The 18,395-nt window shown below is 42.1% G+C and overlaps 1 protein-coding gene across 1 annotated transcript; it reads left to right on the top strand.

The window, feature by feature from the left end:
• Nucleotides 1–49: 49 nt before the first annotated feature.
• Nucleotides 50–3,147, top strand: mrpl22 (mitochondrial ribosomal protein L22). Its single transcript, XM_037119324.1, has 7 exons — nt 50–227; nt 325–367; nt 815–950; nt 1,190–1,255; nt 1,898–1,975; nt 2,100–2,169; nt 2,834–3,147. The coding sequence occupies exons 1-7, from the start codon at nt 203–205 to the stop codon at nt 3,040–3,042; spliced, it is 627 nt and encodes a 208-aa protein (XP_036975219.1). The 5' UTR covers nt 50–202; the 3' UTR covers nt 3,043–3,147.
• Nucleotides 3,148–18,395: the final 15,248 nt, after the last annotated feature.

Raw genomic sequence — 18,395 nt, forward strand, 5'->3', positions numbered from 1 at the left:
TTTAGTTCGCTTTATGAGAACACATTATTTTAACTTTATCTACATTCAGCTGTCAACATAATCTAAAAAATAAAGTGATATGGCGAAATTAAGACGTTAAATAGGTTAAACAAGAGACAACAAACAACTAAACAAGATTCCATACGACCGCTGTAAACATTACTAACGTAAACCGAGCGCAGTTGTGTCGTAAAGATGCAACATGGCGGCTGCAATGACAGGACGTGGTAAGATAAATGCAGCCTAAATAACCACAAAATTACCTTTTAATGATATGAATTCTGTCATCTGACGATGTTTAAACGGTTCACTATGTGTTTTCAGGTGCCGCCTTCATTAGGAATATATCTGGGGGTTTACTTTCGAAGTAAGTACATCGATATAACGCTAACATTTCCTCCCCAGAAGGACAAATAGATGTGGACTGATCTAACGTTAGCTAACGGTAATCAATCTGAATCAGTTTGCTAACGTCAAGTAGTCTGAGTCAATCTAATCTCCGTGCAAACAATTTAACTGAAGAAATGTTTTAAAATACATAACTTAAGTGTTACTTTGCTGCAAATGTTGTCGGTGTCTGTGACCTACCAATGTTATGCTAATGTGTTTCAGTCAAAAGGCTAAACATGTATTTATCAGTCATTTGCACACATTTCCAGAGGAGTCCACATCAACAAGACTTTAGATTTAGACTCACAATTTAATTTACTTTCTGTAATTTAGGTGCTAATCTAAGAACAGACAGTGAGATGAGTCACACATGATGCAAATGTAATGAAATATCTTTCCTCATCTTTCCTAATCGTCTGTCCAGGCTACAGGTTGTGGGCGGTGGTCCTCAGCAGCTGTCATGTCTCCACACCAGCGCCTCCCTGGAGTCAAAGAACTGGGAGAGGAGGAACAAACAGGTGTATCCACCTCAGCTCACAGACGAGCCCCCCAGACCAGCAGTGAGTCTTCCTGTTTGCTTTATTATGGGTTGCAGAGTGACAGGACGTGCTGGTCGCCTGCAGAAAACTGAGTTGATGAACTTGATAAAAGGCCTTTTTCAGGGAGTTTAGAGTTTGTGCCTTTTTGCAAGGCACAAAGTTTGTAAAGTTACATATGTAGTATATGTTTGAGGAAAATGATTGTTCATTTCCATATCCCTTCAACAACCTCTTCACAATTCATTGTTTCTTTTCTTCAGGAGGTCCATCACTGCAGGAGGCAGATTAAGTACAGCAAAGACAAGATGTGGTACCTGGCCAAAATGGTGAGACCTTTCTCTTCAGTGTCAGTGAACCTTATCTTTCCCATTAAGTGAGTTTTTTCTCTGTCGAACGCTTGAGGCTGTGGCTCGTTTCCAACTGGCATTCACAGAGAGATCTGTGATTCATCTGTGCTTTTCCTTTTTCTTTGTTCTGCTTTTCTACTCAGTTCTTGACTACACTTGCATTCATGTGGTGCAATTATGTGAGGCAGAATGCATCTCTGTCAGTTTTAATGTGCCACCTTGATGATGGATCATATGTGAGCACTTTAATCATTTAAATATGATCCCTCATATTTGAACAATTGTTAGACATGGAAAAAAGTCAAGTGTGCAGCGCTGTATTCGTTTTCTTCAATTTATTTTTTTATTACACTTGAGCTGAAGAGAGGGTGTTTTATGTCCTGTTGGTTTGTCATGCTTATTTGTTGTCTGTCACTTAGCAAGATATTTTTAAAGGTTCAAGAATTTGGTTAATGGACAGTCGGTCTCTTGGCCAAGGAACAAGTGATTAGTGTGTCGAGGAGTATTTTGAAATGATTTCTTAACATTGTGAGAGGAGGCACATTTTTGTCAGGATCTACTGCATTTAAGTGATGAAATCATGCAAGGAGAAACATTAACCTTGTTTGCTCTCCTGCACAGATCCGAGGGATGAGCATCGATGAGGCTATTGCACAGCTGGAGTTCAATGACAAGAAAGGGGCGAAGATCATGAAAGAGGTTCGAAACTGCACGTTCACCACAGTCACAAATAAATGTGTAATTCCTGTATAATTATAATGTTCCTATTTTCGCTGCTCGTGGTTTATTCACTGAGTTGTTTTGTGTTTGTCTGCTTGTTCAGGTTCTTCTGGAAGCCCAGGAGATGGCGGTCAAAAATCACAATGTAGAGTATAAATCCAACTTATATGTAGGTAAGTGTCTACAGCACTGGGGGGGTTCACTGTAAATGATTATAATAATTATAAGTATTAGGAGTTGGTTGTGTTTTTGTTGCCGCAATACATGTCAGCATAAAGGAGTGTTTTTATTGACTGGTCTTTGTGAAATCCAGCTAACTAACAAAAAAATCACAGAAAGAAAAGATGAGACTGTTGCTGGAGGTGATAAAAGTTTGTGTGTTTGAAATCAAAGATATATTATTGAAGGATGCATTATTTATTTGAATATGTAGACTAGAATGTTTCTCAGACAAACTTCAGCTTTCAAAACTACTAAAATCTCACATTAGTCATTGTATGCTGTCAGTCGTTGTGCCAAAAGCTGGAGAATAAATTTCAGAGTGGGGAACATGACCTTCAGTGGGAGGGGAAGTAGGTGATGATTTTTTTTTTTTCAAAGCAATAGATTTCTTTTGAGTCCAGACGCCGTGCAGAGTGAGTAATTTATGTGGCGTTTCAGGCGTTATTACAGATAAGCCTAAATTCTGCACATTCTTTGTTTTTTAGTGCAGTTTTTATTCAAAGGCACCTTTTTACAAATTAAATCAGTGTCACTATGTACTTTATCACTCTCTCTCTCTTTTTAACTCATCCCCTCTTTAATCACACACTGTCCCCCCCGTCTCTCTCCCTTCAGCTGAGTCCTTCTCCAGCAAAGGGCAGTACCTGAAGCGGATCCGCTACCACGGCCGCGGGATGTTGGGCATCATGGATAAGGTTTACTGTCACTACTTTGTCAAGCTGGTGGAGGGCTCGCCGCCCAAAACGGTGGAGAAGACGAGCTTTGACCAGGCCAAAGAGTACGTCCAGAGTCTCAAGAACAGAACCATCATCCACAGCCTGTAAACTGTCTGATAGGATCATATTTCACATGTACGTTTTATGGTGTCTGTGTGTCTCATTTGACATTTGTAAATAAAAACAATGAGTCTGTTGGAACAAAGAACTTAAGACGTTTCTTATTTTTGGTCTTATTTGGAAATAATTTTGACCTGAGCAATGATGCAGTTTTTAAAATAGTTATGCCTACTTCAGACACAGATCATGTTTAAGAAGTTAGGAAGGTCTGCTGCTGGTAGAGGAGGTGCAGACAATCAATACCAGCGTAATTCTTTTTGTTCGCACCACCGTCAATGTGCATTTGGAGATAACGGTTTACAAGAAAGAACTTGCAAATGGTACCCCTAAAACTACCCAATTCTGGAAAATATAGGCTGTTTCACAAAATATATTGTTTATCAAGGTAATTTATTTGTCATTGTATAAAAGAGGGTTGCACAATGAAATGACAGTTTGTAAATTCCTTCATGCTACACAAACAGAACTTGTGTAACGGTGTATTTTTCTGAATTTGCGTTGAGGTTTATGTAAACAGAAGTAACAAGATGGTGATAATATGGTCGGCATCTTCACAGTAAAAAATTGACATCTGGTAAACACTGTCTACCTCCCCACATCCTGCTAAAGTCCTGCACCCTGTCAGCTTGGAACAAGGTGCGCCCGTCGAGTCCAACGGCTTGATCCTGGACGTGGTGGTGGAGACTGGTCTCTGTAAAGATGTGTGCACAACACACTCTGATCTTGCATTGTGTAGCCGGTCTGAGTCCTGTTTCATTTAATCCAAAACCTGGTTTCTTCTCAAATGCTGTCCCCAGTTATACTTATTTCAGCAATAAAGCTGAAAACAAGTCAAATAAACAAAAATGGAGCAATATTTAAAGGAGCTGCCTGTTGCTACATTGTGAGCGTCAGAGACATATCTAAATATGTCTATACATAACATGTTCTCAGTTCTGCCTCTATATTGCAGCATATTTTGCACATGATTCAATAATTCCACAATGCCACTGTTAGAAGTTTTATGGATGGTGGCTTGTGCAAACCTCTTTCAAACCTGACATCAGAATCATAGTTTGCCAGCAACATGTACAACAAAGGTTCCCTTCCAGTGACAGAAATGCAAAGCAGTATGTACAGGCTGCCATACATCAGTTGGCCTTGTATTACAGGAGTGTAGTAGTTATATCTTATCTTATATGTTATATCTATAAGTTAGTTGCATTCTTAAACACATTAACCTGGTTTTGAACTATTTCACTGTAAACATTTTATGACTTCCTGCCTGCTGGTGCCCCTGCATGTGGTGGGGTCGGTGCCCCTTTTTATTTTCTCCTCAGACGGCCTGAGTCTGCCACTGCGCCTCCACACCGCCGTCCCTCCTGCAGCACACAGGAAGTCACCAAAGGAAATAATATCCCAGAACACCTTGGGGAAAAAATATCAGTGTTGTTGTGCTGCACGGCCACATGAAAATAGAGCCTTAAGTATGAGTCTGTCATACTGTGGCGGCTTCACTGTGATGGGTCTGCTCATCATGTTAGTGCGACAGCAGTCACCACAACTCCTCCCCTGAGTACAAACCTGTCAGCTTCACTGTTCTTCATCCTTTCACTTGGACCACCGCTCTATGAGAAACTGGCCCCGCAGACATCCTCAAAGCTGCCTCAGTGCCTTTATGAAACACAGGAAAGATAAGCTGGAAGTTATTGGCTTCACCAGGAGGTTTCAGTCCGTCAGAAGGACCAAGAACTTTATGTTTTTCAAATGAGTTTTCACAGGAACCTCTTTTGAAAACTGTTTTGTGGATTTAAAATAAGAATTAACAGTCATTTCCTTGATGTTCAACTACACATCACATTATCTTTTGAATATGTGTCTATATGTTTGAGGACAGACATGTAAGTTGCTTATTCATTTACTTCTGTAACTCACTAGTGCTTTTTGTTGTCCTTGTTTTCTTATCTAAAACTCCTGCAGGATGTAATTATGTTCACTGAACACGGTGTCTTTCATGTCCTCATCTATTTATCATTTGCATTCTCTTTTGAATTTCTCAGCATCCCAGTGATTATTATTATCTGTAATTCTGCTAATAAATTGAATTTAGGGGGAAGGGAAACATCCTCCGAGGAAGAGACATGAAAACATGTCCTCTTTGGAAATTTGTATTTTCTAAAGGTCACAGTGTCTCAGTGTTGTCGGGGCCCAGAGCTCCGCTCTCTGCAGTTCCTAATTGGCCTTTAGTTTCCTGTTCCTGATGTGAGTGATCCAGCTCGTGTATCTGTCTGTCACCATCTCCCCCCAAAGCCCTTGTCAGCTCTGAGCAGCTTTGAGAGTATTTTCAAATAAAATGCCATCTGCTGGCCCCAATTTCAGCAGACAAGTGCCCTCAATCTCAGGTTGGAGGCCGGCTCGGTCCCACTGCACAAAGCAGCATCGACTTCTGAAAAGAGCAAAAGGCTTCATCTTTTTTCATTCTTCCTCGCTTTCCCCCGAACGTTCCCTGCCTAACTGTACTCATAGAGGTGGGGGAAGATATACAGATACACACTAACATTATCGATCGTTGATACTGGCCGTGCTGACATCATCAGGTGGGCTCTACCCAGCACCACCACTGAGACGTACATTCCCAGTAGCAGCACCTCTGGGTGTCTGTTCCAACAAACATCGTGGCCATTTGACAGCAGGGAGCCAGTGAGAAATCATGTCATTGTTCAGCTGTCTGCAGAGGGCTGGGTTGAACCTGCTCCTGCACTGGGACTGAAATATGACAAAACAATTACAAACTAACAAACAAAGGGACAAGCTTGCAGAGTTAAAGTGCCTCATTGAAGATGAACAAATGACCTTGAAGTGATGGTGAAGTTCCCTTTTTTCTGGTTTGTTAACAATGCATATTACAATAATAGAAACTACAGTCATGGAGTGTCTCAGCAGTCCTGTGGATGAAAATCCACAGGATGCTTATTTTGTGTTTCTTTAAAACCACTGAGACTAATTGGATGAGCGAATGGATCCATGAAGTCAGTAAACTGAGCAGTGATGCATTCAAGGGCATGAAGAAAAGTGTTCCTGCCACAGAAAACAACAAAATCCTGTGTTGACTTTTGTTTTTCCACAAATCACCTTCCTTCTCCCCAACTGTAATCATGCAAAGATAGGCTACACGCACACAAACACACACGCACACACACAGATGCCGCTTGTGTAATGTCTTCACTAATTAGTTGGCGTAGCTCGGATGACTACCTCTGCCCGGCGGCTATGATCACATAGCTACACACTGAGACTGAAGGGAAGAGTGATTGGCAAAGCTTCAGCCAATAAACCTGAGAGGCTCGAGGTCCATCTGGGCTTTCTGTCGGATAAGAGTTCCTGGGAGTCGTGCTGGTGAAGCTGCAATACTGCTGATTAATGGAAGTGTGAATATTGTGCCATTGTGTGTGTGTGTGTGTGAGTGTGTGTGTGTGTGTGTGTGTGTGTGTGTGTGTGTGTGTGTGTGTGTGTGTGTGTGTGTGTGTGTGGTGAATAACCCCTGCAGAGATCCTGTAGTTTATCATCAAGGTTTTTTTTTTCCTTATCTGTAATTGACAACTTTTCAGGAAACTACAGTAGACTTGCTACTTTATATGTTACAACGTTGTGATGTCACAAGAATGGTGCTCAGTAGAGTGCATACCTCCGCCAAGGCTCAACAGTCCTATTTAATTCGATTAGGCCTAAACAACAGGGCACTAGATTTCTCCCATATCTGTTTCTGGTCATTTTGCAAGAAACAAAAATAGAATAGAAAAGCTTATTTTAAGGTCTTTTACTATAATATTACTTCAAATGTGTTCTTTTAGTTTTTTAAACTTGCATCCTTCAGCAACATCTACCTATCAAAGAGGGCGCTTCTATATACAAACAGTAACACACACAGACACAGACACACATCCACGCATGTACGGTCTCGTGCTAACACTCACTGTTGTGGTGAAACATTTATTTTCCCCCTATTGTGGTTTTCACAAGAAGTCACATAAATAAATGATCAAAAATAAGAAACTGAGCTGCTATCTGACTCTGTTACCCCCCACCACCATCCCTTCACACGGACACCATGAAGGAGTACGTTGCTTACATGAAGTGAATTATGTATCGTTTCATTTCGAGCATGAGTTCATCAGGCGGCAAGACAAGCAAGCTTGCTACCAGCGCTGGGAATTAACTGGAGGAGAGACTCAAATAGTCTCCACTTTATTATTCATGATGGGTGAAATTGTGCATTGAAAATATTCTGTACACAAGTGTATGCGGGCACACACACACACACACACACACACACACACACACACACCTGGATGAAGGAATGGGATGTCAGGTTGCTTCCTTTCATTTGTTTTTAATGTCGGTTGTCGGTCAACGTGCCGGGGCGACCCAGTGGAGGCTCAGATTGAGAAACAAATAGAAATCAGAAGCCAGTTGTGTGTGGAGTGCCTCAGGGTGTTATTCATTTCCTTTTAACTTTCCCATTTTTCCCCCCATCTCTATTTCTCTCTCGCCCTGTCTCTTTGTGGCAGCAGTGTGCAGAGAGAGCGACAGGCGCAAAATGGTGTTAGCTCCCAAATGAAATCTTCGGCACAAACACCACAGAGCAGGCTGCCCGCTGGCCGGCGCTGGATGCTTTGCCCTTGAGAAACAAATCCAGACACGAAACACTTTGTTAGCTCTCTGGACAGCCTCCAATAAAGCTACGTTCACTGCTTTTTTCCCCCCGAAAAAAAAAGCTCACAGTGTTTATCTGTCTGACAGGGACGGTTCTGTTCCTTAAAAGAAAAGAAAGGTACAAAACAACAAAAGTACTCATCTGTTCTTGTTGTAGCTCAATATTTTTGTTCCGGGAAAAGACGCTACCTCACCTAAACTTTTTGACCTTTCAGATCTTTTGAGTTTCATACTTAAAAGTGGCTGTAAAAGATGTGCAGCTTCCCTCTGGATAATGACAGTCTCTCCTTGGGGGCCTTCATTATGTACACATGATAAAGGGGAGTCTGAGAAAGACTTTCACGTCCCAGAGCTGCATTTAGCATTTTCTGTTTTCTTACAGCCATCTCTGATTCTGCTGCTGCTGTTGAGAAATGGTGCTTCAGATGCTGTTAGATGATGCAAAAGAAACCCTCTGTTTCACAGCTTTAAGCAAAGCATTTTTCTCCCCAGCCACAACCTCCAGCCTCTCCTCATGGGAATATGTCATCCGGGCTTTCTGTCAGATAAGAGACAGAAATGGCTGCAGGGACACAGACACACTTATACAACCTCTCCAGCGGGTTTGAGGTTCTTCCCCGGGCTCGCTCCTCTCAGTTAGATTTGTCCAGAGCATCTCCTCAGGGGTCGCACAATGATTCTACTCTGACCGTCTCCTGTTGTCCAGGCTCCTCACGGTTTCCCCAGCAATGAGCTCAGACATCAGAAACGTTATTCAGCTGCATTCTCATACTTTCAGTAAACTTACGAACAAGTGGCCAAGATCTGAACTCGTCCCCATCCCACAAATATGGTGACTGTTCACGCTCCATTTCCAGACTCAACTCTGGAAACATGATTAGCTACTAAAGGAAGACAAGCTAGTAACCACACTAAACGTTGGCTATGTATGTTTCTGCAAACCACAGATATGTTGAAACCTAGTGTTAGACAAATATTAGGTTTTGGCTCACTGTACCAGTTCTGTCACCCCATACATGGCTGGAGATGCAGAGGGCTCCTTAAAAACATCCAGTGGTTTCACACTTGAACTGTCACTGGCTTGGCAGCCTCCTCACTAGTAACTCCACCACCATCACCTCCACCTCATGATATGAAAGTCGTGTCATGAACATGTAATGTGAACTTGATATAAATTAGCATATGTCATGTACAAATGTGAACATATCTGTGGTTTGCAGAGACGTTTACTGCCGACGCTTCATCCTGGAAACTGGTCCGACAGGAGAGACCTCGCAGGTTTAGACCAGGATAGACCAGCAGGACAGCAGAACTGGGTTTAAAACATCAATCCTACCTGCTCTGCTTTGTGTTAATGCTTTGTTTAAGAACACAAAGCGTGGGTGCTATTCTGCAGCTGCCGTAGGTGCTGAGCAGCTCTGAGCGGCTTCTCCGCAGAGAGGAAGCAAAGAGAAACGTGTGCCATTACCATCAGGTGCACAAACTCGAATGAAGCTCAGAGAGAAGAGACTACAGAGAACAGGTACATGAGACTTCAGATGACGAGGCTTTATTGATCCCTGTTGGGAAATGTTTGTGATCCAGCAGCTGAGGAAACAGGATTTAGGCACTGAAGCCGATGGCTTTCTGTTAGAAAATGTTTATCATGAGGATATTTTTGCAGATTTATGGCATTCTGCTTCCACGCTCTCAGGATTCACATATTAATGGTGCATGATACTCAAATCAAAACATTTATATTGATGCTGAAAGATCATTTTCACGTTATCTGTGATTCCTATCAATTTTTGCATGATCCCACCACAGAGTAAATGCACAGTGGTACGAGCTGCCCTGTGGTTCAGCTGCACTGGGTGTCACTGTTGCATCATCTCTGAATCCTCCTGCTCCACACAGTGTTTCACAGGCTTCAGCAGCAGCAGCAGCAGCAGCAGCTCGTAGCGTGAGCGTCACGATTCACAGGACACAGAGGACTGCTTCCCCTTTACATGTCTGCAGAAACGGATCACATCCCATTTGAAAGCAGAGACCCAGAGACACAGAAAGCAATCTGACACAGTCCTGCTGGGTATGTGTGCTGCATGTCTTTCAATTCATCAAGATGAATTTCAATATTTCAATTTGTCACGCATGCTGCAGCCGTCAGCGTCGAGGCGTACGGCGCAGGGACGATGTGCAGCAGGCTGAGGGACAGACTTCTATTAAAGACTGTTACAGTAAAATTGACTTTCTGTAGTTCTGGTAGTGTGTGTGTGCATTTCAATATTTCATTACAGTTGTACAAAAGTTAATCAAATGTCCAGGCACACGGCACTGAATGACAAGCACCACTGCATTTGCACTGATGCCAAAACCCCACAGTGACTCCCTGCCCACACAAATCCATCTAAAGCTCAAACAAAGTAAAGTTCTTTTTTGTAAAGTTACAAAGCCTGAAATGCTAAAATTTAATTCAAATTAACAAGTTTGAAGCAGTCGTCTCCGCTCCACCAGCACTCCTTCCCACTGCTGAGCTTTCTGGGTGATGTGACATGCTTTGTCCAATTGTTCTTCTTCGCTCTTTGGTGCCACCTAGTTGGGGCAAACTAAAACTTGTAAAAAAGTAAAAATGGAGAGTGGCCTGCTCGAAGGGCGCGTTTTTAGTTTCACTTACATAAGAAACGTTAGTGTTCCTAAAGAAGGATGACTGCAATCTTACAACATACACATAAAAAAAGAAAAAAATATTCAATTTGATTCTATCTTCCTCCCACAAGCTTAACAAAACTTTTTCAGCAAAGTGACGCAGGCACTTCCTCCGATCCTTCAGAAGACACTTGTTGTCATCCAGCTCTTGTATGAACTGTTTTATTCATAACATCATTGCTGCTCCTCCTACTGCTTGCTCTTTTTATGTTTGGAACTAAGATAATATATTTGTTATGCTGCCCAATATGTTTTCTGGGACTCTCTATCAATGACTGTGTCCGTTTGTACCCAAACTTTAATGCATCCCTCTGAAATCTTCCTTTGATCAGCTTGGAAAAGGCTTTGAAAACACAATCAGGGGACCGTGAAGTAGAATTTTTAGCATCAACAAACATGCTTTGGGATAAAATGTCATTCATTCCTTAGCAACAGTAAGTTGAAAGACAGGCTGGATGATTTTCTGAAGAGGACTACGCAGTGTGACGGATGGCAAATTGCTCTCACACTACTTATCTTTACTGTTGATTGACCTTGTTCTTGTGTCTGTGCATGCATGATGGTTTGTGACCATCAGTTGGACTTTACATTACATTCAGGGATCATTCAATTCAACAGATATTGTGTACTGAGCATTAAGACGGCACTACAGAATAACAAATCAACTCTATAGTGGAATCAGTAGAGTGATGAATAGTAAATTACTTCAGGCAATCATTGATCATACATTGATCCTCGGCCTCTGGCAAGGCTGGAGTCATCTCCTATGAATGAGCATCAAATTAAACAGAAAGCTAAAGTCTATATTTACATCCGACCAGTTGTGCTGTTCCTGGGTAGACATTCACACCTCGACAGCATGATCCACAGTCACCAGCAGGAGGCCAGTTGAGACTGCACATCCAACTTGGTATTTAATTTCAGGAAATTTTCTAATTTTTGACTCCAATTTAATTGATTCTCGGAAGTAGATGTTGAAATCTAAGTGCTGTATCGCAGGCAACTGGATTTGTTTCAGTTTCTTGAAGATGTTCCATCTCTCATCCAAGAGGCTTGTTCAGTTCTAACTAACTGGAGGGGAGTTGCAGGCTTTTAAACTCTGTGTGGGAGTGTCCTTACAGAGATGTTAAGAACGTGTGAGCGCTGAGTTTAAGAGTCATTAGGGCCACTTGTGGCTCATTGGTCCAACCGGCCTCCTCTCCAAGAAACTGAAACAAATCCAGTTGCCGCCGATACAGCACTTAAACTCAGAAGTAGAGAGAGGAGGACATGAAACCGAGCAATCAAACCAGGGATCTTGTGATTCCATGATATGTGTTTTGGATGAGACCATCATTTATGGAAGGGTCATCAGAGTTGACATTCTGCATGATAATCTAGATATCTAAAAAATGAAAACAACTCATTCTCACTCCCAACCCATCTGGTTAGACTTTCGCTGACAAACAGTGCAATGATCGCTATTAACGTTGTGAAGTTGTCATGGTTTGTGAGGTTAAGTTACTTACTATGTCATTTGCATCTGTAACTTACTCACATAACACTTCAAAACCAGTCAACCTTGAATCTTGGTCAGTGGCGAATTATATGACTCACCCCACGTCCCCGACCACCCTCTGACTTGGATTTCCACTCACTCTTTATATTACAGAGTGGTGCTTCAAGACTTGACGCTAAAGCATTAAAGTACAGCATCAAACTGAATATGTCCACTGACCGGTCTGCTGTATTAGACAAGCTGTTCTATGAAGACAGCAAGAGCAAGTGTCTGGTGAGTGCTGCTTCACAAATGCGGAAATCAAAGAAAGAGTCACTCTTTGGATCCGAGGACACATCTAAGCTAAAAAAAGGGAGAGGTCATATTTGTACTTTGCCTTGTGATCACTGAGTCATCACCAAACAATACACACTGCCTTGCAAAAATTAAAAAGTAAAGTTAATAAATGGGCACAGTGCCTACGTGTTTCAAGTCAATTGTCAAGCGAAGCAGCAGCTCACAGAAACATCAAGGATGGTGTCAGCTGCCAGGCAATCAGGGCAGAACTAATTATCACAAGTGCAGTCAAAAAAAAAAAATGGGTGTGTGATAGATTAGGCAAATTTTGACAAGGCATCGTTTAGAATGAGCAAATTCATCACAGATAACCAAAAAGCATCAAACAACTCTTTCTTTGGGTTCGTTTTGAACGCATCAGCGGGACGTCTGCCAGCCATCTTTGAATCAACACAGCTGGGAATTCAATCCAAACCATGATCTTCTCCCATCTGTAAAATAAAAGTGTTTGCGTCACAAAATAAAATTGAAATTGAGTGGAAATGGAGGTTTCAATTATGTTAATAAAATAGCTGAATGATATAAAATGCAGAACCAAACAATCAAAACTGGGTTGAACTCCTGCAACACTTGTCAGTAGACGTGATGAGTGTGAAGGGACAGATAAAACATTAACACACATTCTAAATAACTCTAATAACATGATAACAGCAGGTATTTAATCTTAAATCAGCTGGAACAGAAGCCCCTGTGCTTTGAATATAACATTTAAATGCTGCTGCAGCCGATACAGCCTGTGGTTATGTTAAAATGATGCACATATTTCAGCCAATCAGAACTGAATATTCTAAGTGGTCATAAATCATCTGACTCCAACTGAATTCAGAGGGGCTCTTTTAAATGTGATCTATAAGGTCTAACCTTCGCTCTGAATTTCACTCTGTATTTACAGCGCTGTTAGCGTGACGGGCTGCACCTTCTCTGCCACTTGAATTAGGGCCAAAGTCAGAGCAGCTCGCGTTTTTGTTTCTCTCTGTTGCCGCGGGGAAAGTCACCTGATGCCCGGGCGACGCTGGAGATCCAGTCAGAGGCTCCCCGGTCATAAAATGGCCCATAAACACAGAAACAATCAAGGGAGGACCAGGCGGGAAAGAGTGGACTGAATGTGTGTGTGTGTGTGTGTGTGTGTGTGTGTGTGTGTGTGTGTGTGTGTGTGTGTGTGTATGTGCGTGTGTGTTTGTGCGTGTGTGAAGGCCAGGTGGAACATAATTGCCCACCTCCCTGCCTGAAATTCACTAAAGCTAAACGTTAACTCTGCGCCGAGCCAAACCTTCTTTATTAACGAGGAACATTGCACCTCTATCCAGTTAATGAAATATTGATTTGGAAATTGTATTGTAAGACGACGGAAGGCTTTTAAAGTGCTTAGTGCCTTTGCTTAGAGCCAACTTCATCAATTATTATTTTTTAATGGTATTCTTTGAAATCGCTCCTAAAGCAGAGAGCAGTTTTCCCCCGGCTTGGCGTGCGCTGTGTCCGTGATTAGCGTCATATTTCCGTACCGAGGGAACTCGGGGCCCCCAAATGGCTGCATGTTTTTTTAATGAAAGATGTTGGCATCAAACTGAGTTTCATAATGACGACGACAGCGGAACATTGCTGATTTAATGATGTGTTTGTTCCTATTCCAGTTGAGCTGCTAAAAGAGAAATACAAAAAAAAAAAAGAAAGGGCGAAAGAGTTATTCACATTTCCAAATGTAGTTCACAATCAGCGGCTCAGTATGAAGGGATTGTGTGTCTCTCGTGCCACAGCCAGGCCAATTTTTGAAAAACCTCATGAATCAAAAATGACAAAAAAAAAAAAAAAAAAAAAAAAGAGTGTGTCTGCACTGTAGTATCCATCTGTACAGTACAGATAAGGAACTAATCCAAACCAAATGGAAACCACTTGGTGCCTGAATTTGGTTATTTTGGTATCAGTGTTGAACAGCAGCAGACTTTGGTGAACATCACAACTCAAACAGAGAGATAAAACTGCACGGAATAAAAAAAAAAAAAAATCTGAAATCAAAAAACAAACATTCTGTGTCAGTGCTGCAGTAAAACCTCCTTTCTGTTCACCTGCATGAGACAGACGGAAATCTCACAGCCTCATCACATACAAACCATCAACTAAGGGTACTCATTTTATAATTTGGATGAGCTGACTTTTTAAATTGAACTAAATGCTCCTTCACTTCCTCTAAAATTACAGACAATATTTCAATCAACGAGAAAACCTGCAACCTGCAATTGATGATGTTTTGCAAACAGTCCAACACACACCTTGATGATCACCTGCAAGCACGGATTAAGTGTTTGTCTTAATCCGACAAGATATTTGGTGATGTTGTTTCTGGGCTGTCTTCATCAAAGGTGTAGGTGTTTGAAGATGAAAGTATTCTGTGGAGGCAAGTCTGGGTGGAATGATCTTTAAATCTTTATTGAAATAGATCTCAAGCCTGCATCCAAACCAGTGTGGCCAAACTCTGGTATTCACAAATCTATGGCAAAGTTCTGCCCAATGCTTTGCCCTCTGCTCTATCAGAAATCCTATCAAGCCTTCGATCGTAGGAAATCTACCAATTACCACCTTCTCTGCCTGTGCAGGCCTTTTTAAAGTCCATTTGCCCGCACCTATCTACTTCTTCTAATTGGTCACTTTGGTGGATTGAGGGTCCATCTGTCCAATGGGAGAAAGAGGACTTGATCTGCCTCACAGCCCTATGGAATAACTCATCTGCTGTACATTATCTAACTCTGGTGATGTCACTTCTTAGAGCTTACAGCCTAAAGTGGACCAGATGGTCTCACTTATATAGAAATGTATACATTAAGTCAGCTCTGAAGATAGAGCTGACCTCAGTTCAGACCTCTGGATGAGCCTCTTCCTTTAGCTAACCTCTGATGCACCCACAGAGCTGATTAATGGCTCCTGGACATCTTCACATTCCCACACTTGCCTAAAGGGAAGCATCCCGTCCTGTCACAGCTGAATCATAGCTCAGGATATGTAAGCAACACACAGACACTACAGTGGATTAAAACAGCCTCGAGGCCCCTGTTGATCAGAAGTCTGAGGATGAACCCTCTCTTTTACCTGTTTATATATGATGATGTGATGATATCTGCTTCTTGCAGCCGCTATGAATGAAACAAACTTTGTGCAGAGTGTTTACTAAATATTTCAAACTGTCTACGTGTAACCAGATAAAACAGCAGAAAATTGTCTTTGACTTGACCCAGCTTTCTGTCAATTTATGACATCATGAAGACACGAAAGTAACTGTTCTGTGACAGCTACAGACAACAATCTAGAAAAGTAGTGATTCTATCAAATGCTTCAAAGGCTTATATTCTTATAATGCTCTGTCACAATTGTCTTGGGTGGTGCATAGCCGAGGATGCAGGTACAAGCTGTGAGCTTGTTTCAGTCCTTACTGTTACCAACCGGGTTAGAGTATCTTGCCGTATTCAGTGAGTTGGTTGCCGGCTCAGAGGTTGCTGATGTTGCTGATTCAAGAAGAAAATGGGATTTTCAAAACAGGAACATGCAGATAGCGGAAGGGAGGAGAATGCCTACTCGAATAAACGGCCAATGTGGGGCACTTTTCAGTGGTCTACATCTGGTTTGTCGGACTGTTTCTGGCTATCCTAGAAATGTAGGTCCACTATTTTTAAACCACTCCCGAGGAAAATATCAATTAATTTAGCACCAGATGTTCACCAGATAATTGCTAACATTGTATTTCTGCTATTTGTTGCTTTAAAGTGGGTTTATCAGCGCTTTCCCACTGCTAACAGCTGCCTGCTGTGGGTAAAAGCCAGGTTTATTGGGAGAGACAACAGACACAAGAATGTTAAACCATAACAAAATACATGAAAATCTAATTGAATTTGAATGTCCTGTCAGTGATGTTACATGTCAGTAATGGCCGATCTGACATGTGCAGGGGTATATTGTTCCTGTGTCCCTATGTGTGATTATTTTGCATGGATTCGGTGTCAGATCAGTGAATCTCATACAGCTCGGCAGCATCACTCATCACTTGTCCACCAGTTTGTCCTCTGTCCATTGGCCTGTAGTGAAGACTTGAGGCACATTTGTGAAGCAGTTTTCTCTCAAAAACAAGATTTTGGTATCGATGTTGTAAAAGACACTCAAAGCAATCCACGCAATGACAAATTAGTAATGTAGAAACAGGCACAATCTCACAAAGTAGTGAATTAGCTTTTTCACTCCGCACGTGAGGCACAGATGGTCTAATGACGCCTCTCTCAGTCGTTGATTTTTGCACTTTACATGACCAGAGCAGGTAGAGAGTGGCGACTGGGCACTGTTCCATTCATTGGCTGTGCTTTGGTAACTTGGGGCTGCAGTGTGTGGATTAGCAGGAGGTCATCATGGTTTATTACACACAGTCCATCAGAGCCTTTTCCATTCGGCCAACCTGTAACGCATGTCTAGACTAATCAGCTCCACAGACAGCACCTCTCACACCTCGCTCAGCTCGACCGCCAGTACATGCGATTGAAATTCACGGCGCCATTCACACTTCAGTACACTCAGCACGGCCTTTGTTTTCACCCCCAGTGCAAGAGCGGCCATCCAGCATTTATTTACCATTGCAATACAAGCTGTAATCAAGTTTAGTACATACAGAGCACGTCAGTTTTTTTTTGCAGTGACACATCACGCAGTATAGAAAGGATCAAAACAGAACCCAGCGACACAATTTGGAATTGGACGGTGTTGTCTGTGACAGTCTGCATCGGTTCTGGAAACCTTTTTAAAAACAGCATCAAAAGAAATCACGACATGCTCTATGGTCATTGACTGAATCTTAATTTTGTCCTTTAAGACTAATATGGATTTTACGGACCCTCCAACATCTTTAAAAAGGAAAAAACCTTTGTAATCCAAGAACTGACCAAATTCACAACACAACTGTTTGCTTCCTGTTTGTTAGCTGCTGAACACAGTCATTTCAAGCAGCCGCCTCTTTCTAAAATCCAGCAGGCGAAGTGAAGAATTTGGGTACTTTTTCCACTTCTGCTGCCATGGTGGGAGGTGAGGGAATTAGTGAAACAGCTGCAAATTTTCCCCCAAACGCTCTGACACCAACAATTTTCCCAGCAGGCTGTGCCAGCTCACCTACAGGACCACCAACGATCCGCTGGATGTACGTGAGGGCCCGATGCAGGACCAGATGTTGTTGTTGTGTTGCTGCTGCAGTCACTCACTTTTTCATTAATCATTATCCCAACACCGCTCCTCCTCTCCTCTTAAACAATCGAGCATATGGGCTGCCTTGTCTGCCACTGCGCCCACTACAAATGCGACGCCCGGCCTGCGGTTCATCAAGGTCCCACATGATGAAACAGCCTGAGCAGCTGATCTCCCTCTAATTTAATGATAACTATCACCTGTTCTCCGAGCGCGGCGCCACACTCTAGATGGTTTGTGAGTAATTGGCCTGTGCCTTTTGCTTGATTAATTTGATTGCTACATTTTTCACTGTCCCCTCTCTGGTGATTGCTCCGGCACTACAGGTGCTGGGTTTCATTAATTACGTCCTTAATTGGTTTGGAAATGTTGCACGCAAGTTTGTTTTGGGGGAAGGTTGTGGTTTGTTGCGAGCGGCAAAACATCTCAGCGTGTTTCTCCCACTTAAAAAGATAAATGAACCTCATCTTTTTTAGCAGACTGTGGCGAAGATGCAGGAGGCGTCGAGACTCAAGGACACCAAGCTGCTGGAACTGCTGGATGGAAGATGGAGAAGTCTGGAGACTAGCTGATGTTCCTGCTGCCATGATGTGCTTGATGTTTCATCTTAAGATCTATGAATCCAAAATGACAGGAGGTTGCGGTGTAAAGACCACAAGAGTTGACCTGCTGACTGAAGATGAATTTGACTGTGATTGACAATTATTATATATATATATATATATATATTTTTTATCTCTGATTAATCTGTAATTGCTGTTTTGTGAATTATTGTACAATATTAATTGTTTACGTACCATATGAAAACTCTTCACTACAGTCTCCACTTGAGGACAATGAAGAATGACATGGACAATGTAATACCACCTTAATATTTCATGCACATTGCAGATTTTAAAGCCTCATTTGGATTAATTTCTCT

The sequence above is a fragment of the Acanthopagrus latus genome, chromosome 13 (genome assembly GCF_904848185.1).
Source record: "Acanthopagrus latus isolate v.2019 chromosome 13, fAcaLat1.1, whole genome shotgun sequence".
NCBI classification, from domain to species: Eukaryota; Metazoa; Chordata; class Actinopteri; order Spariformes; family Sparidae; genus Acanthopagrus; species Acanthopagrus latus.

Bases quoted from the DNA above. Each gene is read 5' to 3' on its own strand.
- mrpl22 (XM_037119324.1), top strand. From the start codon at position 203: ATGGCGGCTGCAATGACAGGACGTG. The intron at 228-324 runs GTAAGATAAATG...ATGTGTTTTCAG, and splicing joins GGCTGCAATGACAGGACGTG to GTGCCGCCTTCATTAGGAAT. The intron at 951-1,189 runs GTGAGTCTTCCT...TCTTTTCTTCAG, and splicing joins ACGAGCCCCCCAGACCAGCA to GAGGTCCATCACTGCAGGAG.